At 33.7% G+C, this 27895-nt stretch overlaps 1 protein-coding gene across 8 annotated transcripts in view; it reads right to left on the bottom strand.

The window, feature by feature from the left end:
* The window catches only part of sei (seizure), an 83913-nt gene that overhangs the window by 35579 nt on the left and 20439 nt on the right, over window positions 1-27895 (bottom strand). For 7 of the 8 annotated variants that reach the window (XM_066395926.1, XM_066395925.1, XM_066395920.1 and 4 more), the window contains exons 3-8: window positions 23979-24128; window positions 18615-18747; window positions 17671-17943; window positions 17493-17611; window positions 16040-16188; window positions 8634-8714 (exon numbers count right to left, since the gene is read on the bottom strand). In XM_066395926.1, coding sequence (XP_066252023.1) covers window positions 8634-8714; window positions 16040-16188; window positions 17493-17611; window positions 17671-17943; window positions 18615-18747; window positions 23979-24128 — 905 coding nt within the window. Of the gene's footprint in view, window positions 1-1148; window positions 1405-1470; window positions 1699-2408; window positions 3001-8633; window positions 8715-16039; window positions 16189-17492; window positions 17612-17670; window positions 17944-18614; window positions 18748-23978; window positions 24129-27895 lie in introns of those variants that run through there. The other variant, XM_066395927.1, reaches the window with a different exon arrangement.

The following is a 27895-nucleotide window of genomic DNA, read 5'->3' as shown; positions in this document are numbered from 1 at the left end:
AGTCGCTTTAGAAATGCTGCAACAACATTATACGTACATTACACACAACATTACACACACATTTCTGGTAAGAGTGCCTTAGCTACTTTTCTCTTGGAGATGCAAATTTCGCTCATTATCACTTTTTTCTGGGCCTTATAAATTATAGGAAACGAATCTTTCCATCAGCGCTTCACCAATTATTCTCGACTATCACGCTAAAATATTTGAAAGCGAACTTCACAACTCTTTCCATTTCCATGCAAAACTATAAGATTTTTTCCAACAAAATAGGCGCCAACGACAAGACGGACATGGACTGAAAGGAAAAATTTCTTCAGCTGAAAGTTCCCTTTCAATTCGAAAATTTTTATTCCACGAGAATACCTAATGGGAACGTTCCCGAAGAAACAGTTTATAACTGCAGCATTTAAAATATTGGAGAACTTAATTAAATAGTTAAACGAGGTGAAGGTCAAGTGAATAATAAAGAGAAATATACATGTTATAAGCCTCATATAAATTCATATTATGCATAACGTGTTATGCAGATGCCAGTATGTAGGCAATGCAAAGCTTTGAAATTGAACAACCACTATAGTCGATAAGACGTAATAAATAGTTTAATGATTCGATATTTCACTTCATCAAATTTAACAAAAGAACGACACAAAACACTTAAAAAGGTAAATTCATTAAAGGGAGACAAATTAATATGACTTCGAATTATTTATTGTCAGGTCTAATTTCGAAAATAGGAGGGAATTTAACGTGTTATTGCCTGTCTCCTTGGGCTATCAAGACAACTTAACACACTTCTCAACAATAACTTTAATTCGGGTATCAAGCTATAATCCTTTGTAACACTAGAAGCTTTTATTCTATTTCCGATATACGCTTTTTGCAACTGCTCATAAAAATGTAAGTGACCTATTTTTTACATAAAAAATAATTTTTCTGTCGCTTTAATGCAGAACTCGTTGTAGACTTGTTATTTGAAAACTGTGATATTTCCGCCCTTCTCTCATAATTCCTTAACAGAAAAGACGTCCCGGGACGAGTTAGCTTAAAAATCATAATACAAAGACGACTGTTCACAAATGAAAATTTCAAATTTCAGAACAATGTTATTCTTGGAGATTTTATGGAGATCAAAATACTACACAAACCTCTGTGACATTCTTATTAACTCGTTCCTGATGTTTCTTGTCTTCAACAAATTTGCTGATTTCGTCGAAAATTCCCACTGCAGGGTCCTGACTAGTCCGTTTGGAGCTCCAAATGCTTTTTCTTTGGGACTTCCTGCCCCCTTCAGTATGAAATTTGCCTAAATTCTCACCATTTCCTGTGATCTTCGCAGAGTTATGTTTGTTCAGCCCTCCCGAATGACTTGTGTAGTTATCAAGGAATTTATCGGTGAAGTACCTATAACAAACATTAAGAAATAATGCTCTTCAGTTTCACCTGAATTTATTATAATAATGCACTTACCCGACCTTTCCTTCTTGAGCAAAATTATTGCCTTCATTATTCTCATTATCACAGTTCTCCATAAAATTGATGTATACATTATTGCCACCACTTTTCTCTGATGAGACTATGTTGTCGTGGTCGTTCCAGGGATCATAATAGTGCGGCGTTGAGTTATTAAGTCTATATAATAAACTTCCTCGTAAGCTATAAGAGGGCTTTGGGGAGACTTGACATCTCTTGGTATGTCTAAAATGTTGGAAAATAAAAGATCACGCGATTAGAAAGAGTTTCACAAATGTTCTATTGTGGAAAACTTTCTACCGTTAACAGAAAACAAAATTAGTAATTTTCCTGAAGATACACATGACGTACAAAAGGCCTGATATAGTTGAAGTCATTTATGAAAAAGTTATCCAAATCTGTAATAATCTATAGGGTGTTTCATTTGACTAAAAGGTAAATTTGGTATGGTAAGGCTTTATAAAGTGTCCTGCATATACACAAGATATCGCGAAACTGGAGGAATGTGGATAGTGTTAGGATTTTCTCTACATCATCAGTTTTTAATGCATAAGCGACAATTAGATAAATCTAATTGCCGCTTGTAGAGATAGAGAAGGAAATGTAGTGCATGAAGTTTCATGCACTACATTTCCTTGGTCCAGCTAGCACTACCTTCCATAGTCAAGTTTGACTACTTTAAAATGATTTTAAGAAATCCAAAAAAAGGTACTTCAGTGTTTTCACTAAAATTTCTGCGAATTTGGAGAGCAAAGGACTGAAGATGGAATAGAAAAAATTTTAATATTTGTCAAAAATTTCTGACAAACGAACTAGAAAAACGACAATATTAGGAGCTGTCTAAGTGGCCATCTTGTTGGAATTTGCTTAATTTGTCTCGGGGAAACGAAAAAATATTCTTCTTACCTTAGGAATTAATTTAAACAATAACTTACCTGCAATCTGTATGACTGAGAGTACTGTCACTACTACTAATAATCCGGCTCTTGTAAGTCTTCTTATTCTTCTTGTCGACTTTCGACTGAGTTTCAAAGTCGTCAATAAGTTTCCTTATAATATTAAGGTTTTCCTTCGTTTCCATATCATCGGGAGAGTTTTTTTCCACTTTTTTCTTCGAACTGTTCGCCTGTATCACCATGTTTTAGAAAGTCGCATGAGCTTCTGTATTAACATCTTCGAAATGCACAACTTTGTCCAGTATTAAGCACTCGATAAAAATGAACGTAACAAAAGATTTTTGCAACATACAAGAAGCGGCTAGAGAACGCACAATCTGTAATAGTATGATACGCACGTTTTATTTTCTGGTTTATTAAATATATCACAGATACTTTGCACAAAATAACATCACAGGAACGAGTTTCTCCGCTATGAAATTCAAGGAAATCACAGTCATACTGGCTTCGACAAGAGTTGTAGCTCCCTGAATTGATTTAATAAATTTAAATGCATAATGTAACATCGTTTAGGAGTCACGCAATGCCACCAAGGTCAAAACATGTTTTATAGGCATAGCTGAAGAAAAATGCCGCAATTGTCGAGGGTTAATGGCGATTTTCTTAGGAAACAAACGACACGAAAACGAGGGGTGTTATGAGATTGTTAGGCACCATAATTTCATCATAGAATAATTCGGTCTCGGGTAGAGGGGTTGCGTGCCATTCCTTTTAGAGGCTGAAAGACTGCAAATTATTCATTGATTGATTGCTTTTTTCAATCTGAAGTGTTAAGGACTATAAATATAGGTAATGAAGTGGTATTTTGTATAGTCAGTGCACGAGTTTCAGTGTGCTAACCGCTGATTAATAATATAACAGCACAATTGTGCTTGTTGAGTGTATTTTTTTATATAGAAAATACAAACTTATCCCCAAAACTGTTAAAAACCGTTTCGATTTGTTTCGCCTCGGGAATCATTTATACGGAGGGTGTTCAGCTCAAGTTCATTTTAGGTAGAATTAGTGCAATTTCTTCTTAGCACTGACGACTAAGCCATTATAGTTTAATTAAAAGATATATAATTAAAAGTATTTTGTCGTGTAATGGAACTAATAAATATTAGGTAAGTAATTCGGATGTTGTTCTTAAACACATTTTTTGTAAACTAAAAGCAAAACTGAACATACACTTCATGTCTGCAATATCTTTGCATGTTCTCCTATATGAGTAAATCATGCACACTATTGCATACTACACATGAACATCTATGCTTGTCTGAAACCTCAACACATTTCAAGGGCAAAAGCGCAAATTCTCTATTATTCCATTATCATTAATCACTGTTGGCCCCTCCGCTGTTATTCATACTTTTATTATAACCTAATTACTTTATAGCTAATAAACTCGGGCCTAAGTAAGTACCTACCTCTAACTAAAAACTTATACATGAGGATCAATATTAGGGTAAATTGTGTCTTTTCTGTACAACCAGAATAGAATGAAAGGCAAAAACTATATTCATTTGTGAAGGCTTAAAATAATGATATGCAGGGTGGGTATTTTAAACGCAGACTTTCAGTGAATTTTGCTTATAATTGTTGTAAACAATTAATCTTCGTAAGTTAATTACATGAATTTCTAATCTAAAAAGCAAGTCAGATGTGCTTGAGTGGGATCTAGTTAAAAGGCCCGAGGAAAATTGTTGGAGATTCTATTTCTGCACTAATTTATCATGAATATCACTACATAGAAATGAAAAATAAGAAATAACAGTAAAAATGGCAAGATGGGCCTAGGGGATTTTCCGAGACATATGAAAAGATAAAATATTACCAAAGGCGCAATTTCTGTGGAAACGTAGCTAAGAAACAATTTAGTCCCCGAATTTACAATTTCTTTTAAACAGTAACTTTATGTTCCCGATAAATTTACAAAGACCTCAGACTCTTAGGGCTCCACTGGTGACGTTAACTTCGAGCTAGTTTTCCATTGAAATCTAAAATTTGTGGGTAAACTTGTTAAATCTTTAAACACTAGTTTGTGATTATGTTAATGCCAATATCTTATCAGCCTGTTTTCTTTGAAATTAAAAGGGGGTATAATAATGTGGGAGCGTATGATCTTAAAAATTAGATAATGATATTAATTTGTTATCTATATGTGAATATTCATTACCGCATACAAAGGTCTATCAAAAACATCAATGACCAGTAACTAAAGCTATGATACATGTCATTGCAAGTGTACTTTTCGAACTAAAATAGCTGATAAAAATGTTAAACACTTAAATAAATTCATGTCCCGACAAACGTCTCAAAATACAAAAAAAACACGTTTATAAAAACTTATATATTTATAAATAAAGAAGTTAAAAGAAAACCCGAGTAAGCATAAAACCAAAAAAATTGCAAAATATTTTCAAAAGATTAATCAAAGTAAGTACCAAAAATGTGTGTTTGCGACTTGTGAACTTTTAATATTACTAAGAAACGTTGCTTTTTAAATAATTATTAATGGGATAAGCATAACGTCTAGTCGTCCTTTGCTGTTGTCCATGAAAATTGCAAAATTTTCATTTCATTTGTCCTAATTCTTAAGCAATATGATAGAAAATGATAGGCAAGTAATTAAGACCTATTCAGGGAATATCCTCATTTGGATTCAGATGGTATTTAGATGTTATCGACAAGGGCTGAAGTGTTAATGAACACGTTTTATGGCATTTAATTAGATGCTATCTAACAAAATGTGATATGGTGCACAGCGGAAAACCACAAGAAATTTTATAGATAAATCGGTCAGTTTTTGTAAGTAAAATGTGTATCATAAAATTATCAGTTATGATTAAAATAAAGTTGTACCTACTCTGACCGCTTCACTTGTACTCACATTGAAATACAAAACAATTCTACTTGTAATTATTGTCAAGGCTCAAAGTCATACTAAGCAGTGTTAAAAATTTTTTACCAATTTGCGTGTGTTCTATTGGTGTGTGTGTATGTCATGTATACATAGAACAGGTTTGGTGGCTTGAAGACGACTGGAATAAAGCAGGACTCCATGCCAAAAAGAGACAACGGCGAATCAATTTACAGGAAATAGAGATGTTTCACTTTAAGGGGTCTGAAAGGTTATTGTCGTTTGAATGGTTAAAGCTGCGCTACTGTAAAGGATCGTTCTAGTTGCGCCACTGACGTCAGTAGGAGACTTGCAGGCGCTAGACAGTGGCGGCGACCTGTCTGTGTTTAGACGTTTTTCGTACACAAGATTTCCCAATCAAAGAAGCATAGCATCAAATACGTAACACATAACACATTTGATTTGACATTTTTCGCATAAGAACTGTTAAATAATATAGATCTAACACACAAGATGAAAACTTGGAGAATCTATTGCTTGGAATGTTTAGCGTTTGTGCAGAAGTAGGTACAATGCAAAAAAATTGCAAAATGAAAATCTGTAAGCAAATCCACTTTGCGGGCATTTCACTGGTTGCAACCGGTTCTTACAGATAGATCGAGATCGAAGTTGAGTGTGAGTGGCAACAATATAAAATTGAAGAAATTAAGCAAAACAATCTGGAGAATTATTTCCAAGAATCACAAATCTTATGTTATGATAAGCAGTTGGCTTATAAATCACCTAAAAATGACGTTCTTGAACTAGATGATTAGGCTGTTCTCTATATTAAATCCCCATAATTTTCAAATTAAAAAAGTACAAAGGACTTGAACAGAAAAAGGGCTGGCAACGCTTGAAAATCTATAATAAGGGCGTTGGAATTGCTTTGGATTCGCAAAGAAATGGGGTCAAGGTGGGGTGATGAAAGTCACGTCCAATACGACTGTTGAAAGCTTCTCGCCTATTGCGTACCAAAGATATACGAAAATTATATATACGTGAGGTCTGGAGCTGCTTCCAAATTTATCTAAATATCTTTCAAAGCGCAATGCAACTCCAGCGTCTATAGACACAGATTAGAAAAGATTCGATTTATTCTGAGCGGTGGGCTCTATACTGCCTCAACATCTATTGCAGTCAATGTATTGATTATTGTCTATTATTGTATGCACCAGGAATCTGTATCAATCCAAGGTCAATAAAGATTGACAGAGGTATCACCGAAAATCGATAAAATTGGTAGCCGGTAGTATTAAACCACATATTAAAAACTTATATTTTCGGTTGTGGACAGTAGGGATCAAGTTTTTAAGCCAACAGGCTTTCGATCATATTTTTAACTAAAAAAACAAACCCCCAAGAAATCCAACCGTATTACTCCTTTCCTCCAAAGGTCGAAAATTTTGTTTTTTTCCATACACTCGTCACAAAAAATTATTGAAATTCAGACTACCACAGCCATATTAAAATCAATAAAACCGGACCAGACACGTCGGAGCCTCACTATGGTTAACTCTTCGTAGTATTCAAATTTAGGAATTTAGATAGATTAGGTTTTTTACTTTCGTATATAGTCCGCGAACCTTTTAACTACCTTCATATTCTCAAGCGTGTGTTAAGACGACAGTTGTGCATGTAAAAGTGTGAAAGAGTACCCCCTATTGAGAGAGTCAAAGTACCCTTTGGTCTAAATTGAAAACCTAACTAAATGAGCATATAAGTTTATAAGTTATAACCCTCTAATGCTAATGAGTTGTGCAAAATACCCTTACCCCCACCCTTTAGATCAAAAAAACTCTTAAACCGCCATCTTCTCAATTATAATTTTTGACTTGAAAACTGGTTTTTCGAAAAATCTGAAAAAATCACACATATATATGTAGAAAACCCTCAGGTATTCGCCATATTGTTTTCCTTTTTTTCTTACTAGTTCTAACCTAAAAACGATTTTTCAAATTTCCAAATGGAATCATTTTTTTTCCAGAAAAAGTTGCAGGTTCAGTTTTTTCTTCTAATAATGGACATTTTTATGACAAATCAAAGTGCATATAAAATGTGTCACTTTTTAGGCTGCGCCATATTGGAAAATGCGACAGACTAATTTTTTTAATACCCAATTAAGCATTTCGGCTTTTTTAGGCATTTGATGCATTTTTTTATAGTACAATAGTATCTGTTTATCGCAGTTTACGCCGGAATGCTTAATACACTATTGAAAAAAAAAACAAAAAAATGAGTTTTTTTGCATTTTTCAATATATCGCAGTCTAAAAAGAAACACGTTTTATATACACTTAGGTTTGCCATAAAAATTGCCATCATTAGAAGAAAAACATTAGAAAAAAAAACCATTGTGTAAAAAAGTTATTCCATTTTGAAATTTTAAAATTCGTTTTTAGGTTAGAATTAGCAAGAAAGAAACGAAAAAAATGTGGTGAATGCTCGGGGGTTTTCTATATATGTGTGATTTTTTTCAGATTTTCGAAAAACCAGTTTTCAAGTTAAAAATTATAATTGAGAAGGTGGCGGTTTAAGAGTTTTTTTGGTCTAGAGGGTGGGGGTACGTGTATTTTGCACAACTGATTGGCATTAGAGGATTATAACTTATATACTTATATGCCCAGTCAGTTAGGTTTTCAATTTAGATCAAAGGGCATTTTGACTATCTTAATGAGGGGTACTCTTAAATTAATTGATCAAGTTCAAGCTCACCTTGTTGACTTACGGGGAATACCACCCGTATTCTCCGAAACAATACCGATGACAAGTTTTTGTTCAAACTTGCACTAACAAATGCTAAAAGTAGGTAAACTTATGGCCTATTTTATTTCGTAGAAACCATTTTCAGTTATACGTGGTTTAGACACGTATTCTATATTGTCAAAATCTAACAGTCAAGTAACTTTAAATCCTTTACACCCAGTACTTTTCTAATTATGCGCATGTGCAAAGTGCACTTTACACTCATTGGTATGGCTTATTTGTAGACGGTAAGTTTTCTTTTCAAAAATTACTTTTTAAATTGAAGAATAGACTGTCGATATATGAAAACTCTATATCCAAGTTATTGTCAATCTCTGCATCAAGAGTAATTTCGTTATCTTCATCTTATTGACGTCAAAATAATTGAACATATCCATGTATCAGGAACTTTTTAATTAAAAATCTACCGTTATAGAACTACATCATCTGTTATATGACTAACCTGAACTAAGGAAATTCAAATTTATATTATTACTACAACTTACCTTATTCTGAAATTCCGTGTTTTTATAGATAACTCTTAGAGATAAGTAAGTAGATACCTAATTAGGTACTTACCTGTGCAACTTTCTCTCCCATTTTTGGTGTGTGTATCCCGCTCTGGAAATACTTGGCAGATCCGTTATCTTGTATGGAAAACTGAAAATAATAATTTGATTGCTTGTGACAAATTGTACATTAGAATTTTGTGGCATATTAATGAGAAAGAATTGTTTTAATGTAAAAATAAGCTAAAGTATAAAACTAAATATAATATAAATATTTTTGTATATTTAATGGGGGATTTCTTGAGAGATGTTTAAATGTATGTCAAATAAAATTATGTTATTATTTCCACCTGTTAGTCAACATAGTATACTTACAAACTTCATAGAAGAATCAGTAGCTTTTATCTGGTTTAAATTCACAATTGACTAACTACTGTTAACATGCTTAATAATTTAAGAGTTTGACCTGTTCCCAGTTAAAAATTGTCCTGTTCTTGTTTTTTTTTTGTTTGATATGTATCTAGAACATTTGAGCGTAAACAATTTTTCGCACAATTTGCAGTGTAGATTGGAAAATTTGACGTATTTATATATACAGGGTTATTCACGCTATACGGCGCGGAATATTGTGGCTGAAATACGAGGTTTTCAAAAGGTTTCACTTTTGGGCTATATGGGGATCTATTATGGCTACTTTTTAAAATTATTTTCACATTATACAGGGTGTCCCAAAAGCTCTAAAAGTATCAAAGTTGTGTTTTTTTAAATGGAACCTTCTGTATATTATTGCATTTTTGGGTTCTCCGATCAAAATAAGTGTGTTTTAATAAGGTTTGCTATACCTAAAACTTAAGGTTTTTTAAATAATTAGAATTTTATCAAAATTTGACCTAATTTTCATGTTTTAAACACTTAAGAAGTATTTAAGTTATGCAAGTGCAATTTACAGCGTAGTGTAACAATAGATCATATTTTATATCCCAATCATGATAAACTTGCCATTTTATACAGGATGTGCAAAAATTAAAACTAATGAAATAAGAACTTTAAGTGACTATAACTTGATTAATTTAAATACAATGCTATATTTTTTAACTTACCAGGATATGTCATTTTTAATTACCTATTGAATGGTATTAGGGTGTTCATAACTAAGTCTTCGCGTTTTTACAGAATACGCTAAATAATTGTTCTTTGTACCATTTGGTGTTATTTAGTTCAAAGTTCTAAATCACATATCAACTATAACATAAAACAGAAAAAAAATATTTATAATAGATGTTCGAAATGTCTACCGTCCATTTCTAGGCACTTACAAATTCTTTTTTTAAAAAGCACTACTAACTCTGGAAAGCATTTGCGGAGTAACAGTTTCAAACGCGTCTCTTATACATGTTTTCATATCCTGTGAAGTTGTCGGAGGCGTATTGTAGACAATTCCTTTTATGTATCTCCACAAAAAGAAATCTAGTGGAGTTAAGTCCGGGGATCTGGGGGGCCAATTTTGATATCCATTTCTTCCAATTCACCTTTTTTTAGTTAGTTGGCATTTAAAAATTGCCGAACCTCGCAATGATAATGAGGCGGAGCTCCATCCAATTGAAACCACATGGTGGTTCTAATAGTTAAAGGGACTTTTTCTAATAATACTGGAAATTGGTGTAAAAGGAAATTTAGAAACATCACACCATTTAAAGGTCCTTCAAAAAAATACGGTCCAATTAAATATGGGCCCAGTATTCCACCCCACACATTAACGGACCATCTATTCTTATTTCTCATGACTCTGTATTCATGGGGATTCGAATCAGAATGGTAATGAAAGTTGTGTCTATTTACAAGACCATTGTTATGGAAAGTACATTCATCACTAAATAGAACTTCATCGAAAAAGTTTTCATTTTCTGCCACTTTATGTAACACCCACATACATGCAAAATTCTGTTCGGTTGTCAAAATCATATCCATAAAGTTCTTGGCAAAGCTGGATTTTATAAGGATAAAAACTATGTTTTTTAAGAATTCTTGAAACACTTGCTTGACTAATGTTCGTAACTTCGGATATCAAATTTTGACTAATATTGGGATTTTCGATAACTGAACCAACTACCATAAAAACATTTTCGTCATCTTCAGTGACAGACTTCCTTGTAATGGGTTTCTTGTAATTGACACTTCCTGTCTCTTGAAACTGGTGCAATAATCTTTCAAAAACGGCTGGCTTAGGATGTTTTCTTTCGGGAAACCTTTGAGCATAAACTCGAGAAGCCAATAAACAATTCTTATGACATTCTCCAAGAATAAAAATCATGTCAATACGCTCTTCTTTTGGGTAAATCTTCATTTTAACTATGTAACACCACAACAATATTTCAAATAACAAATGATCTAAGCGTCCAAAATTAGGAAAAATAATACCATTCTAGCAAAAACGAAAAACAAACTACGCAGACTAAACTGACAGATTAAATAAATTATGCAACTAGATATTATACATTGGAATTTTGAACTAAATAACACCAAATGGCGCAAAGAACAATTATTTAGCGTATTCTGTAAAAACGCGAAGACTTAGTTATGAACACCCTAATACCATTCAATAGGTAATTAAAAATGACATATCCTGGTAAGTTAAAAAATATAGCATTGTATTTAAATTAATCAAGTTATAGTCACTTAAAGTTCTTATTTCATTAGTTTTAATTTTTGCACATCCTGTATAAAATGGCAAGTTTATCATGATTGGGATATAAAATATGATCTATTGTTACACTACGCTGTAAATTGCACTTGCATAACTTAAATACTTCTTAAGTGTTTAAAACATGAAAATTAGGTCAAATTTTGATAAAATTCTAATTATTTAAAAAACCTTAAGTTTTAGGTATAGCAAACCTTATTAAAACACACTTATTTTGATTGGAGAACCCAAAAATGCAATAATATACAGAAGGTTCCATTAAAAAAAACACAACTTTGATACTTTTAGGGCTTTTGGGACACCCTGTATAATGTGAAAATAATTTTAAAAAGTAGCCATAATAGATCCCCATATAGCCCAAAAGTGAAACCTTTTGAAAGCCTCGTATTTTAGCCATAATATTCCGCGCCGTATAGCGTGAATAACCCTGTATAATTTAAAATTTAACAATGGATAAAGTTTTGCATATACAAATCACAATAACAATACTAGTTTTTATTGTATTCATGTACATATTTTGGAATTTAGTTAATTTTACTCAACGTCTAAACCAAAACGTACAGAGTACAATTTTACATTTTTTAAAGCAAATCGAAAAACATCTATATTCAAATATTATATTATTCTGTGCGTTCCCTAGTCCTGATATGGAACCCTTCGACAGGGTGTTTCAAAACTATAAGATTATGCTTCTAGAAATTGTTTAGTGAAACAACAGAAGACATCTAAATATAAGAATACGTGTCCGCAAATGTCTCTCTATTACGGCCTTATAATGCTTTAAGATAGTTATATGGAAAAATATTTTTATCGAGTTTTAGTACATTTCATTCAATTTATGTTGTCCTTGAGCTTTACTGCACCAACCATGGTTTCTGCGGACTAGGCTAAAAATTTGATAATTGTTTTGAACCAATTGTTTCAAATGTCGCAGTGATTTGTACAATCAAATATTGCTCTGTGTCCACTGATGTTTCATAAACCAAAGACTTTACATGTCCCCACAGAAATAAATCTAAAGGTGTTAGATCGGGCAACCTTGGGGGCCCCAAAACTGGACCACCTCTGCCGATCCAATATCGTCCGAATTGACGAAATTCAAGGACGACATTTTGAACAATTACTATAATATTATTTTGTACAAACAAGTTAAAATAAAACGTACTAAAACTCGCTAAAACATATTTTTGGACATAACTGTCTTTAAGCATCATAAGTCCGTAGCAGCTTAGGGAGATATTTGCAAACAGAGGTTCTTATACTCAGATGTCTTCTCTTGTTGCACTGAACAATCCCTAGAAGTTTGATCCCATAGTTCTCAAACACCCTGTATAGGCCTGTATATAAATACAAATCTGGTAATACGACTAACGCCCCTGAACGGTGAATAGCCAAAGCTGGAGGAAAGTTTTAAATCAATACATTCAGGGAAAATTAGGTATTGCAGAGCTTGATATTGGAAAATCGGTCTCATTAATAGTAATGTGAACATGTTCTGTTATGCCACAATACCGCGCAGTGGCCAGCAGTAGATTACTTTGGGAATGTTACAATATAATTTTTTTACAAACTAATCACCATTTTGGGGTAATAAAATTTATTTCGCGAGATAAACATCTACTTAGACATTGAATCTGGTACTAAAACAACTTACAAATTTGCCTACAAGAAAATTTAGATTTGCTGACCATCATGAGTCTTGTCTTTTCTTGACAATCCCTTAAGATAAAACAAACTGCAACCTGTCTTCTGCCCAATACCATGAACTCCACAACACATGTCCATGGTCATTACAGATTACTGGTATTGACACGTTCTGTATTTAAGAGATTATATGGTGTATAGAATTGATTTGTTTTTCTAATAGTTCTCTTATGCTAAATTGCTTAATGAGTGAACATTGTTAGAACTGACGTCCATTTGAATATAAATTTCATCTTATTGGGCTTCGCCTTTATATTTAATATAACTAAGATAATAATTATTGATTTAATCCGGCAAGTATGATCATGAACCAGAATGAAACCCAGCTAACCTGTATCTTTCTGTTCTTTTCTTGTTTTAATATTTCTACTTCTCGCTCTCTCAAATAATTATCTCAAATAGTTCTTATATTCCTATCTTAATGTATTCGGGGTATTTCAGAAAGAAATGGCCATAGGTTGAAGGCGGTTAGATCGTCTAAAATGTAATTAAATGCAGCCAAAATGAAGGCCCTAGCCTGGCTCTTCTGGGAGATACAGCCATTTTAGTAAATTTCGTTGAAAACCCGATTTTTCCATTTAAACCTTCTATTTCCCCAGTTCCTAACACTCAAAACACAAACACGACTGCATTTTTAAAATCCCCATTAAATTTCATATGAGATAGGATAGTTTTTGTTGCTAAATGTGCTTTTTCGCGCCCAACGTAGTCGCCTAAAGAAAGGGAAAATCGAAAACTCCATATTTCTTGGTATTACTCAATAGTAGCTCACTCAATGAACTTCCGAGCTACCTCTTAGGGAATTCCATCAAAGTTGTCCTATTTAATATACTTTTAAACGGTATACCCGCTTTTAGTATTAAAAAATCTTTTGGTCGAAAATACCGCATAAAAATAGTTAAAAACTACAAACACAAGAGACAGAAGTGGGTATACCACTTTAAGGTAATTTTTTTAAATAAGGTAACTTTGATGAAATCCTCTAAAAGGTAGCTGGAAAACTCATTGCGTGAGCTACCATTGAGCAATACCAATATACACTGACTTTCAAAAAAACCGCAACACCAAGAAGAACACATCGTACACGTTTGAAATTCTGGCAAGACGTTGGGTCGGGTAATAGATAAAAACGATCAAAATATCAATAGAAAATTATTGTGAATAAGTGAAAAAATTTAATAATAATTTAATAATGGATGGTATCTCCTCTTAAATTAATAAATTCCTGTAAGCGACATGGCATGCTTAAAATTAAATTGTCAATATCTTCCTGTGGTATTGTATCCGAGGCAATCTCCACCTGCTCGCGGAGTTCATCTATGATCTCTGGAGGGCGAGCTAAACGTTGAAGTCTCCGACCCATTATATCCCATACATTGGTGATAAATCTGGAGACCGAGCTGGCCAAAGCAAAGTATCCAAATTTTCAGCTTTCAAATACCTCAAAGTATCGTTGGCTACATGTGGTCGCGCATTATCCTGTTGAAATGTGCTTCCAGGATGGTCGTGCATATATGGTACAAGAACCGGTTCTAAGACACTATTAATGTACCTCTTAGCATTTAATCTATCATAAATGAAAACAAGAGGAGACCGACTACCATACTGGATGGCACCCCAAACCATGACACCTGGTGTTAAACCAGAATGACGCCTTTCCAAAAAGTCCAAATTTAATCGCTCTCCTCTGCGCATTCTAACACGTAACCGTCCATCAGATCGCCATAAACAAAATCGGCTCTCATCACTGAACACGATTCTTCTCCACTCATCCACCCATTGCATTCTCAGACGACACCACTCCAGTCGGGCCACCCTGTGGTTTCGTGATAATGGAAGCCGACGCATAGGACGATATGAATTTAGTCCCAAACTTCGAATTCTGCGATACATCGCACTAAGGGAGACCCTTCGATTTAGGGTGGCTACCCAGTTAGCACCAAGAGACGCAATTGTTTCGAACGGGGCGCCTGTCGCTGAACGACGAAGTCGCCGGTCTTCGCGTTGGTTCGTCATTCTTGGACGGCCACTACCACGATGACGATTTACTGACCCTTCGTTAGACCAATCTCTCTAAGCTCTTAGCACTGTTGATGCGTTTCGATCCAATCTACGTGCAATTTTGCGGAAAGGTAAACCTGCCTCATGCATACCAACAGTTCTTCCCCTTTCAAAGGGAGTTAACTTCCGATAAACTGCATTTTGGCGTACACGAGGCATTTTGCGCTACCACACGTTTAATATGGTACTAACAATAATACCTTTATCGCTATCCGCCTGTAAAAAAATTTGCAAAAAGAACGATCGTCACAGATAAAAAAGTAAAGAAAAACTTCATATCGCATTAAAATACGAACTTGAAATTTTTATCATTTTTTTCCCTTTACAAGTCTAAAATCATACCAAAATTTCAAATACATACAATGCGTTCTTCTTGGTGTTGCGGTTTTTTTGAAAGTCAGTGTATTACATTACTCATACAAATATGAGTTTCAAGTTTTTCTGTTTTTTTGGCGGCTGCGCTGAGTTAAAATTTACTAACAAAAAATATTCTATATCTCATAGGAAATTTAATATGAATTTTAAATTATAAAATACGAATTTTTGGAGTGGTAGAAAGTGGAGAAATAGCTGGGGAAATAACTAAAATGCCTAGATCTGAAAGATAAATCCGACAGGGTCGTCATTCTCGCTGCATTTAATTACGTTTTAGATGGTTAATCCAGCCTCAACCTATAGCCCTCACTTCCTGAAACATCCTGTATAGTAACAAAAATAGTGGTGCTAGTGAAAGTCTCACATTTATAAAGTTTATTCTGCCATATAGGGACAATTCACGCAAGTAACAAAGAACACGAAAGTAAGAAGAAACGACTTATTGTTACTGTACCAGGATTTTTCAAACCATTTACCGAAACGAGTTAGTTTACTAAATTGTTCTTAAAGTTATTACATTGAACATATAGCACGCAATAAATACACTTAAAGGCAACTAATTTCCCTTGGAAAAAACTTAAAGCTAATTTCTTTGCTGTAATATAAAATCCCAATCATAAAGCTATAATACTTACTTGAGGACAAACTTTTTGCCTCAGGGAGTCATTGGCATTGGACAAACTTGGACTTTTTCTTTCATTGGACTGCTGAGCTGTCCGGTATCTTTGGAGATCGCTTTCAGATGATACGTTGGGAAATTGTTTACTAAGGATAGGTTTGCTTGCTGGAAAGAAAATCATCTTGATATCAGAAATATTTGCATCTTTGCTAAGAGAAAGGGTGCTAAGAATACCCAATATTGTTGCAAGTGTTGGCTTCTAAGGATAAATTATTAATGTGCAGTGAAATGTTACTGAAATGAAATTTCTAGAAAAAAATTAAAGTAAAGGGCGAAGCGTCAAAAATCGTCTTTTTTAATTTCACCAAGACATTTTTCATTTGAAGTACTTGGAATCCGAATGGAGATGGTATAGGAACCTTTTAACTACAATATAACAAATCAACCCCATGATTTGAGTTAAACAGATGTAAAAAATATACAGAGCGTTGTATTTTAAAAACTTGAGAGCTCTAGGTATCTAAAATTAAAATTTTTCAATTTCATCTAGAACCTCTTATTAGACATCCGACACCTCCAATAGAAGTGGAGGTAAGTATACAGATTGTAACTTAAGTGATGTCATTAATTTTAAGGGGTGATTCCATATTTTGTAAAAAAATGTTCATATAAACATGTATCCTAACTTTCATCATTTTTGAGATACAGGGTGTCAGTTTCATTAAAAAATCGATTTTTTATTAAATATTCAAAAAGCTTTGAGTTGATTTTGATGAACCTTGACATGTTTGCTAGTATTAGGCACGTAGCAAATGGTTAGCTGATTGATATTTACGGTATGATTATTGTACGCCACCGTTTTTTCTGAATTTGATATTTGTATCAGATTAAACAATTAAAGCTACAACTTTCTTGTCCTTTAACTTTTTTTATAACTCGCTTAAGTTTTGGGAAAAAATAAAAACTTACTTGAGTTTGAAGTCACACCATAAATATCAATCAAGTGACCATTTGCGACGCCACTGGAATTATTATTTAAAATGTGATAACATCAACCGTAGCCCCTTATTAATGCTAACAAACATGCTAAGTTTCATCAAAATCGGCCTAAAGCTTTTTGAATATTTAATAAAAAATCGATTTTTTAATAAAACTTTGACACCCTGTATCTCGAAAATGATACAAGTTAGGACACATGTTTATATGAACATTTTTTCATGAAATATGACAAGGAATCACCCCTTAAAATTAATGACATCACTTAAGTTACACCCTGTACAGACGTCTTCACCAAAAATCACCTTCATAGTTTGGGTTGGTAATTACATGTAAAATTGCATGTACTCGTATTCCAAAAAGGTTTACAAGCAGACGGGCGATAAAGTTGCATTTTTTATACTTTAAAAAATAATCAAACTTTAATTATATTTTTATTCTATTTCTCTCTTGCTTCCGCATCTCAAACTCACATAAGGTTTGTGCAGGATATCCCGTTCTAAAACAGTGACGTCTGGCAATAGCGTCCAAGCTGGTAGCATGGGTCACTTTCTGACTAGGTACTGCGTTTTGATTTGAATGGTGTAAATGCCTGTTAGGAACAAATACATATTAACATTTTTTATATGGACATTAACAAGAAAGTCCTACCTATTATTATTGCTAGATCCATTATTTCCATTATTGCTATTATTTCTCCCGTTGACTCCTCCTCTCTCCTGGCTTTCCCCCCTCTCGAAACTGGCCTGATGACTCGCAGGAGCACTATGGCTGATGGTAAGCGCGGTATAGTCAGGAATCCGATGCAACGTACCCCCCTGTGACGTCAATGGCGGATTCAGATGTGGAATTTGGGGAGCTTCTGAGCGGGATACCCACGTTTGTTCTGAGAGGATTGGCGTTGGCGAATTTGATGTAAGAGGACTGAAAAACATCACTTTAGGACAGTTTTTACCAAATTTTTGAATTTATTTAGAAATCATCCGTGAGTAAGTAGTACCAGAGAAACAGAAATAGTGTTCGCGTTTTTACTTCTTATAGCGAAAGCGTTTCAACGATTTCTCGCAAAATGTAAATGACTCTGACTGTGACAGTGGCTGTGTACTTGTGAGTTGAGATTGAGTTTGTGAGTTACTGTGACTGTCAGCGTGAGTATGAATTTGAACGTGAGCATAAACCGTGAGTTATCGCCGTTTATCTTTTAGAGACATACTGAATTACCGCCAGAAACCAGTTCAGTTCTTGTGCTTTATCACCTAAATTATGATAATGACTCCTTATGCAAAGCTTTAATTCATGTCTATCTCTAATGAATCGAGCTAACCGCCTTTCACTGCTGCTCCTATATTCCCTTCCGGCGACAAATTCGTAACAAGCATTGATTCCATGCCTTTAGGGAATATTCAATATTGTGGAGCGTTAACACAATTTCCCAAAATGTATCTAACGAACAAATTACTCTATCGGGAATTCCTTTCGCAAATTGGGACGTGTTTGCACTCCGACGGGACACAGAACTCAAAACTCTACCAATTGTTCTTTGTTTCGCATGCACCTGACATTTGCAAATTTAATTGAAACCAATTAACACTGACCATTGCTCCAATGTGTCCTCCTCCTCTTCGGCGGCCGTGACGTCACTCGGAGGGGTGAGATATCCTCCCAGTCGTAGAGCACGACCTCTTCCGAGGCGCAGGCTCTGTCGAAACGAAGCTCGGGCTCTGTCGACTTCAAAAGTGTTAGTTAGAATTATTGTGGTTGTTTCTAAGTAACTTTATGCCATTTAGACAAAAGTGTAAAGGAATGCTTAATGCTTTAAAAAGCATTTTAACGGGCAGGCCTATACGGACAAATTGAGATTTTCTCGCCTATTCAGCTGCCTAGACCTGATGTTAGTAACTTTAAAGTTATTTTCGCTGAATTTTTTACAACGTTTTAGGTTTAGTAGCTAATGAGTAGTAAAGTCACTTAATATACAGGATGCTACTGAAATGACCGTACAAAGCTTGACCAAAAATTCTTAAACCAAAAATGTGGCTCTCTAGATACTTACCTATACAGGGAGGAACAAATTCGAGTCTATCTATGGGGATCGCGAAAACGGTAAGAGATACTAAGTCTGTTAGAGATAGAGATACTAAGTTGTTGGAGGCAAAGTTGCGTATTTTGACGCTCAACAATAGTTAATTTGCAAATTTAAAAAAATCCGAATACTTTCGGAAATATTCGATAAAAACCGAAAATTTGAATGTTCGTTTCTATCAAAATACTCGAAAACCATTATTCGGAGAAAATTGATAATGAAACATTTTTAAAGTACTTTTTGTTTGTGTGTACTTTCTACTAGTGTGATCAGTATTTTAACTCGATGATTGATTTTTGAGATATCATGAACTACTTCGGATTTTCTTATGGGCGTCATTTTGAATTTTTACAAACTTGGAATCTATATGAAATTGCCTTTCCAGTAATGTATTACATTCCAATATTTTAATGGATTCTATATGAATTAAATAAAAACTGGAATAAACCACTGGAAAAGAAATTTCATGTAGATTCCAAGTTTGTAAAAATCCAAGATGGTGCCCATAAGAAAATCCAAAGTAATCCATGATAGCTCAGAAACCAGTATAACCAGAGTAAAAATACCAATTACACCAATAGAAAGTCAGACAAAAAGTACTCTAATAATATTTTATTAGATTTCAGCATTGTCAACATTATCATCTTTCTCCGACTAATAGTTTTCGAGTTTTTTGAGAAAAACGATAATCCAAATTTTCGATTTTTATTGGATATTTGCGAAAGTATCCGAATTTTTAAAAAATCGCAAATGGATTATTGTTGAGCTTCAAAGTACGCAATTTTGCCTCCATTTAACCGGCTTTGTATCTCTTATCATTTCTGAAATCCCCACACATAGACTCGAATTTGTTACATCCTGTATACCATCTTACTTCGTTTTACTCCTCCAGGGCGTCAAAGGTTTCAAATTAACATACTTTTTTCTAAATAATTGTTAAACGCTTTTATCGATTTTCACTAATTTCGGAACTAAGACTTACTTCATAAAATCTTGTGTTTTGACACAAGCGAAATCTTTTTTTAATGCTTGAAAATGTTAAAAATGGTGCGCGCTCCTGGAATAAAAGTTTGTATTTTTGTTACTCCCTGTATGAATGACTTTAAATTTTTCTCCGCCATTAGCTAACTTTACTTTAAAACTTTTTTACCTCTTGTAAAATTATCGTCAGACATATAATTTCTCTACAAAAAAAATTACTTACGATACTTTGCAACTCATGATTGTTGTGAAAGCAGTGTTAAAAACAGTCCGATGTGGTGCCTAAAGTACAGATTAATTTTTTGAAATGAATTTATTTATATATTCAGGAAAACGCGCAACATTTTAAACATTTATAATAAGAATTAAACTAAATTGGTAAGTATTTGGAATTAAAACTTTTTTCATGTTTTCGTCCCTACTAAACAACACCGATGAATTGCAAGGTGCCGTAAATAATTTTCTTGTAAAGAAACTGTGTCTGGAGAAAATTTTACAAAAGACAAAAAAGTTTCAAAATAAAGTCAGCCGGTGGCAGAGAGGAAATTAAAGTCATTCGTACAGGGGGGTCACAATACAAACTTTTATTTACGAACCACACGCTGTTTTTAATATTTTCACGCTTTGAAAAAAGATTCCACTAACATCAAAACACGTTAATTTATATAGTAATTCTTATGTCAAAATTATCAATAAAAATGTTTAGCAACTATGTTGAAAACACGATAGTAATTTGAAAAGTTTGGGGCCCTATAGCGGCAAAACGAAGCAACATTGGATATAGCTAAGTTTTCCTAAAACGCCTTATTTTAGATTAAGGAATTTTTGGGTAAAGCGTTGTGCAGTTATTTCAGGGACACCCTGTATGAAGTAACCGCAATCGTCATCACTTTGCAAGTCAATCGCAAAAAGTAACCTTATCACTATTTGCTCAGGCTAAGAATGCCGTCACAAACTAACCAATGAAAGGTGCAAGATTAGTTCAGGTTATTTTGTTGTTTTAGCGCCAATTTAGGATCCAAAACGACAACCATTGTCATTGCCTACTTGACATATTGAGTGACTTTAATAAGTACTAACCTGAACTAACCTAAACATTTTATATCACAGTAGATTCTTTTAAATTATAACAGAGACATATTTCCCAGTTCGGAGGATAGAAATGCAGACAGACTTTGTGCTATGGAAGAATTATAAACTCATTTGAAATGAATGTAAAACTGCAAAGTTATAGAAAAATAGAATAGTGAAGAAACACACAAAATATTTGCAAACTGCGAGAAGGAGATACAGGATTATTGAATCCAAACCTGGAAGTTCCTGGAGGATGTCGATGACCCCTGGAACGAAATGATTTCTATAATCGAAGAGCGATATACTCACATGTTAGGATTTATTGGATAAGGGTAGAAAGGATTAAAGACATCCAAGTTTCACTTTAAGAGAATCTTGAGATATGAACTTTCCAATGTCGAAAAACATAATAACAAACAACAATAAATCTTGGAGAAGTATCTGGAAAACAGCGTTTTCAGCACATTTCCTGGAAGGTAGATGGAATTAGTGAGCACATGTATAGAAGAATCTGGTTTCTTTAATTTGGAGATTTCCTATCGTTTTCGAGCAGTGGATCTTTGACATTTGACAAATTTTTTTAGATCTTTAAAAATTTACAAAAATTCCAAAGGTATTCGAGAATTCATCGAAATTTCAGGAAATCGCATGAGTTTTTCAATAACTAACATGCGGTTCATTACGTAGAGATACATTCAAGATCTTAAAGATCTTGGTCCTCTTAAGGATTGGACAAATTGCTTGCAATTTTAAACATTTTCTAGAAATACTGCGATTGTTTAAGAATTTATTGGAGTGTCGAGAAACTGCACGAGTTTCAATAGTTCTTTAACTCAGGACAATTGTAGAAGTTTAACTTAAAGATTGATGTTTCATTTTTTTTGATATGGAAGTCTGTCCAGAGATCTAGTTCCGAAATAATCTCGAACATTTGACGAGTTCCTTCAGGTCTTTAAAAGCTCATAGAATTTTTTATTTCACGAGTTTTCCAATAATTAATCAGCTTTATTTTGATGCAAGAGACATCTTGAAAACTTCCGAAAATCGAAATGTCTTCAATTTAGTTTGCACTCGAATTAACCTAAATTAACCTAATGTGATGGTCTGTAACAACTGAATCACGAATTTTTGAAAGCACTAATTTGAGAGATTCGAAGAAGTATATTGACTGTTGATAGAATGATAACACTGTGTTCCATCTGTGAAGAATATAAATGTAATACAGTATATTATGAAGGTTTTTACATACTAATATGAAGTCGAAAGGTAGTAAATACATCTGCATTAACAAACCATCTATTGAGAAACTGCACAGTTCTTATAACAAAACATAATTAAACATTCCTTAACTTTTAGAAGTCACGCCATGCAGGTCTGTGTTACTGAGGCCGAAAATTGAACATATGCCTTCCAGCTTTGTCACTTAATTTCATTTAAAGATGGAAAGAGACGCTTTCATATGCTTGAAGGCTGGAGCTATTTTAATTTAGTTAGCGATGTATGTTGTTACTATGGCAATTAAAAACGTTATTATAGAAGAAAAAAGGAAAAACAAAAAATTTAGCAAAAACGTCTTACAAGGAAAGGGATCCAAGTGTACTAGATGGCAATGAAATTCTGCAAAGTAGTTTAGACCTATCTAAGAATAGTGATGTATATTTTACGTGCCATCTTCAAGATTTAAGGGGTGAAAATTACCTCCAAAGTTTCGTCAATTCTTTTGTTTCTTGACGATAACTTTTGATCCAGATGAGTTAGACCAACAAAAAAAAGCAAAACGTTCCTTTTTCAATTCGCCATCGATCTGTCAAGGTTCGGAAAAAATATCACTTTTAGTTTTTTTTCACAAATTTCAATTTTTTTGGCTCCGTTTTTGCACTCGTCCAGCTTTCTCGTTTAATTTTTTACCATCTTATAAAGAAAACATTTCTCAATAGAATGGTCAAGGCAGAGTTCGATATCATGTTTCTAACAAAAGTTATAATTGTTTATATAAAAGTGTGCACGCTATGTTCGACCGCTATAACATCAGAACCGCAGATCGCAGAAGAAAATTTTTTATAATAAAAAAGGCTTTATTTAATGATGATTAAAGAATGGTACCATGAAAAATATATTTTTTATTAAAAATTAGATTAATATTCTCTGTGTCGTTAACAAGTATTGTGCGTTATGCATCAACGTAGGGCATTTTTCCATATATAAATAATATACAAGAGAATATTTCATTGGTATCTATGGATTATATGTTTTGCAATAATGATCGATTGCAATATTCATCGAAAAACTGTTTAAAACGTGCATTTATTCTCTTGTATAATATTCATATATGGAAAAATGCCCTACGTTGATGCATAACGCACAATACTTGTTAACGACACAGAGAATATTAATCTAATTTTTAATAAAAAATATATTTTTCATGGTACCATTCTTTAATCATCATTAAATAAAGCCTTTTTTATTATAAAAAATTTTCTTCCGGACCTTGACAGATCGATGGCGAATTGAAAAAGGAACATTTTGCTTTTTTTGTTGGTCTAACTCATCTAGATCAAAAGTTATCGTCAAGAAACAAAAAAATTAACGAAACTTTGGGGGTAATTTTCACCCCTTAAACCTTGAAGATGGCACGTAAAATATACATCACTGTTCTTAGATAGGTCTAAACTACTTCTCTACAAAATTTCATTAAAATTGGGGGGGGGGGGGGGGGTATACTGTGTCCTTCCCTTGTTCGACGAGTTACAACGATAGTCCGTGGTAAGGACACATGGCAAGTTACACAATCACACCTCTAATGTCTAACAATACAACTTACATTTGCTCAGTCTATTTTTCCTCACTGGACTACTCTCAAGTGACGGCGCAGGCGCCGTCGTAAGGTCCTCAAAATTTATAATGATTAACGATATGTCATCCACCTCGCTTCGAATCGGGGCTATAACTTCCGAACATAGGAACTTTGAACCTGAAATTAAATTCCACCATTAGATTATTGGATTACTAAACTTAGCTGTAATTTACTGTTGAGCCTATAGGGGATGTTGGAGATTTATTGGAACAAATTTTGTTTGGTTAATAGCATGAAGGGCCGTTTGCGCGGACTTCAACTGAGTCACAGCGTGGCTTAAGTTGACAGTGTTACATGTAGACGTGTCAGTGTAAGTCACGTTTAGGCTTAAGCTTGACTTATAGACTTACGACTAATATAAGGGAAACTGCTCTGTGTCAATCCATACTGGGTGTTTTATTATCGGAGGACGATGCTTTAGGAGATGATTATATAGCTCATTTCCAACAAAAAAGTCGTAGAAACAGGGCCTGATTTGAAGGGTTAAAAAAACAATTCGTTTTTATTAATTTTTTTTCTGAGTGCTTTTAACGAAATTCTTAGGAAAAATGTTAAAATTAGTGATGCAAAGTGACGGAAATTGCCAAACTACTTTTCCGATCTACTTCGATGTCCCAGAAAAAAGGTAATTTCCACATGTATCATAACGTGTAATAGTAATTTTATTATTAGGTCATAAAATCCTCAAATAAAATAAACAATGCATCAACCACTCCGCGCTTATAATATTAAACAAACAAATTTTATTGACTTACGGCTACAAGAGAAAATATTGTCAGCTCCCAATGCGGATTTCATATTTTGTATAAACGTATAAATATTATCAAGGGTGTGTATTTGAGTACAAGCCTGCTCATAATTGAGTTTTGAAACTGTATATTTAGTTTTAACAGATATTCTAATGTAATTTGAAGCGTTATTACTGTTTTAGGTACTTTTTTAGGTCATATTCGACGGAAATGCGCTGATTTAATTAGAAGATGTTGGTTCACTGAAACATTTCAGGTTGGCTCATAATTTACGCAGATTTCGAATTAAGTCTTGATGTTATTTAATAAGAGATCATAAATGAAGCGATAAAATAAACGTAATATAAACGTATTAAAAATTACATTGGGGTTAGTGGAGCAGTCACGGGAAGTTTATAAGAAGTAAGATGATAAGTACGCCTAGAGTAACGGTTAAAAAAGAAAATCTACGTAAAATCTTGATTGAACTTATACTTAAATTGAGCTTAATGTACCGCGCGACTCTAAATTGTCGCCCCCAATTAACTTTTTAACAAATTGTTATTTTTTTATAAATTCAAAATCAGCGTTAAATAGGACAAAAATATTGTCTTTTGACGTTTGTTTATTTTTTTAATGTTGCTCACTTCATCGCTGGCGCAAAATGGCTGATTTTTTAAATTGGAACATGGGCCAAGTGCCATTTCAAATTAAAGGTATTGCAAAACTACATTCAATGGTGTTTTGCGATTCAAAATCTAGCGATTAATTTTTGAGAAAAACAGCTATAAATTTGGTAAAAAATGCAATACAAATTCAATTAAATAGTACGTGAACAATGAAATTTGTTTTCTGATAGAAAATTGTTTTTTTGTGCTCACGCAAAGTCTCTGATTATTTTTATTTTTTAATTTAATTCATTTTTTTAACAAAGACTTGTTTGTGAGCATAAAATGGAAAACAAACCAATTTCTTATCAACAAACATGTTTTCTCATTATTTACGCACCATTTAACTGAGTTTGTATTGCATTTTTTTACAAATTTATATCTCTTTTTCTCAAAAACTAATCGATATATTTTGAATCACCACACCCCATCAAGTGTAATATTGAAAGACCTTAAATTTGAAATGGCACTTGACCCATGACTCGATTTAAAAAATCAGCCATTTTACGCCAGTGGTGAAGTGAGCAACATTTCAACAATAACCAAACGTCAAAAGATAGTATTTTTTGTCCTGTTTAATGTTATTTTTTAATTTAAAAAAAAATAAAAATTTAATGTTAACTGCGGGGGTACAATTTAGAGCCGCACGGTATACCAGACTTCTATCCAAAATCTTAAATCGAGTTTTTAACTTAACACTGAGAAAATACTATCAGTCCTCAAAAAATTTTATCGTGTGAGAACTAAAAGTATTTAAATTTTAGAAATCGAAAATATAGAGCGTTTATTGATATGGAAGAATTTGTAACGACGAAACTCTACCTTAGTTCTTATTTTTCCCAGAACTCCGTCTCATATCGTCTACATATGCTTTTGCATGCATAGAGCAGCAACTTAAACAAAATTTACGTAGCGCCTGTAGAAAGGTGAAGGACATCTCAATTGATTTAGACCAAAAAGAAATTCCAACTCCTTTGGCATTTATAGGGTTTTTTCAATAGAGTTGCGCGAGAACCTATTAATGATAGATGCGATTCCATGGTTCATTCACTAATCAGAAAGCTGAGAAAAACATTAAATTTATATTTATATGAAATTTCCCAGGAAAAGGCCATCGACCATTTCGTCTTCCTGCCTGAAATTATTACTCATAGAAACTCGATTTTTCATAACAACCTTAGTGCATATTTAATACTTTTTTGGAAAAATCTGCTTTCCTGCACACAGTAATCGTGGAATTAAAACTTTATAATCTACACTTAGTGAAATTAAAGTAAAATTTACTTACGAAAAATTAAATCACCAATTTTTAGCAGCGTAATGAATGATAATTCAAAACGTGTCACTCGGGAGGATTGAACTTTTATTAATATAGTGGAAGCAAATCTATAAGGCCGAATGCCTCATGGACATTAATGGATAATCGCGACGGTACAACACTTATGTCCGCAAAATTCGCCAGTTGTGTCCATACTAAGGGAGTTTTCTTAATAGGGGCCGATAATATTCTTAATCTAGAAGGCGGCGTGTTTTCCATATCAGACCGATAAAACCGTTACCTCTACGCTATTCTATCGATCGGGAACTTAACCCTCAAAAGGCGAGCCTTTTTAGCCTAATTTCGTTCCATGGCAAATTATAGGCACCTGGAATTATCCATAAAAATGTAGCAGCCTGCCCTCATGGGCCAGAATTTCGGAAGCCAATTTGGCCTAATTCGTGTAAAGCGGCTGATGATACTCTAAGATATTTAAGACCTAAGAGGGTATAATTTGAATGCGGATCAAAAGATTGCAATTTGATTGGGGGCGCCACTGGAAATTTGATAATTTGACGCACTGAACGTTACTCGAAATGCTTTTGCATAACATTCAGCGACATGACCTGCTGAAGAAAAGAAACTGGAATAACTGGATAATTTTTCCAGCGAGATGTTTTTAAAATGGGGCCGGATAAAATACGAGGCTTGCCCTGCTGCTTGTCGTAAAATTGATATGCTCTCGGTTTTCTTTCACTCGCAGATAAAAACCTCATTTCATTGCCAAATAAGACCAAGTCCCCACTCGGAGCTAGTCATGGAGATGATTCTTCAAAAATATCAATTTTGACGGACTCAAATAAAATTGTTCGATTCCGTTCAGTGTTTTCCAAATGGACTAAACGTTGGACAATGCAACATAAGACAAAGAGGAGGGAAACCATTATTTTTTTTGTCCTTTATGCTAAGAACTAAAAACCGAAATAGAAACTTTGCTGTATATTTTTTCATTTCGCCCAATTTGTCATCCTCGAAACTTTAGCCATCACGCTTCATTCAAACCAAAGGAGAGCTGGCTACTCGTCGTTTATTATGTGTCTGGTATTAAACTAGGAATGTTTAAAAAATAAATCTTGGCAACACCCACTTTGACTCATTAAACGGTAGATGGTTTGTCATGCTTCCTTTAAAAGAACGGACTAAGTTACGCTATCATTTATTATGCATTTA

Source organism: Euwallacea similis, chromosome 12, assembly GCF_039881205.1.
Source record: "Euwallacea similis isolate ESF13 chromosome 12, ESF131.1, whole genome shotgun sequence".
NCBI lineage: Eukaryota > Metazoa > Arthropoda > Insecta > Coleoptera > Curculionidae > Euwallacea > Euwallacea similis.
Note: the sequence above shows the minus strand (reverse complement) of the source record. Positions and strands in the feature narration are given on the sequence as shown.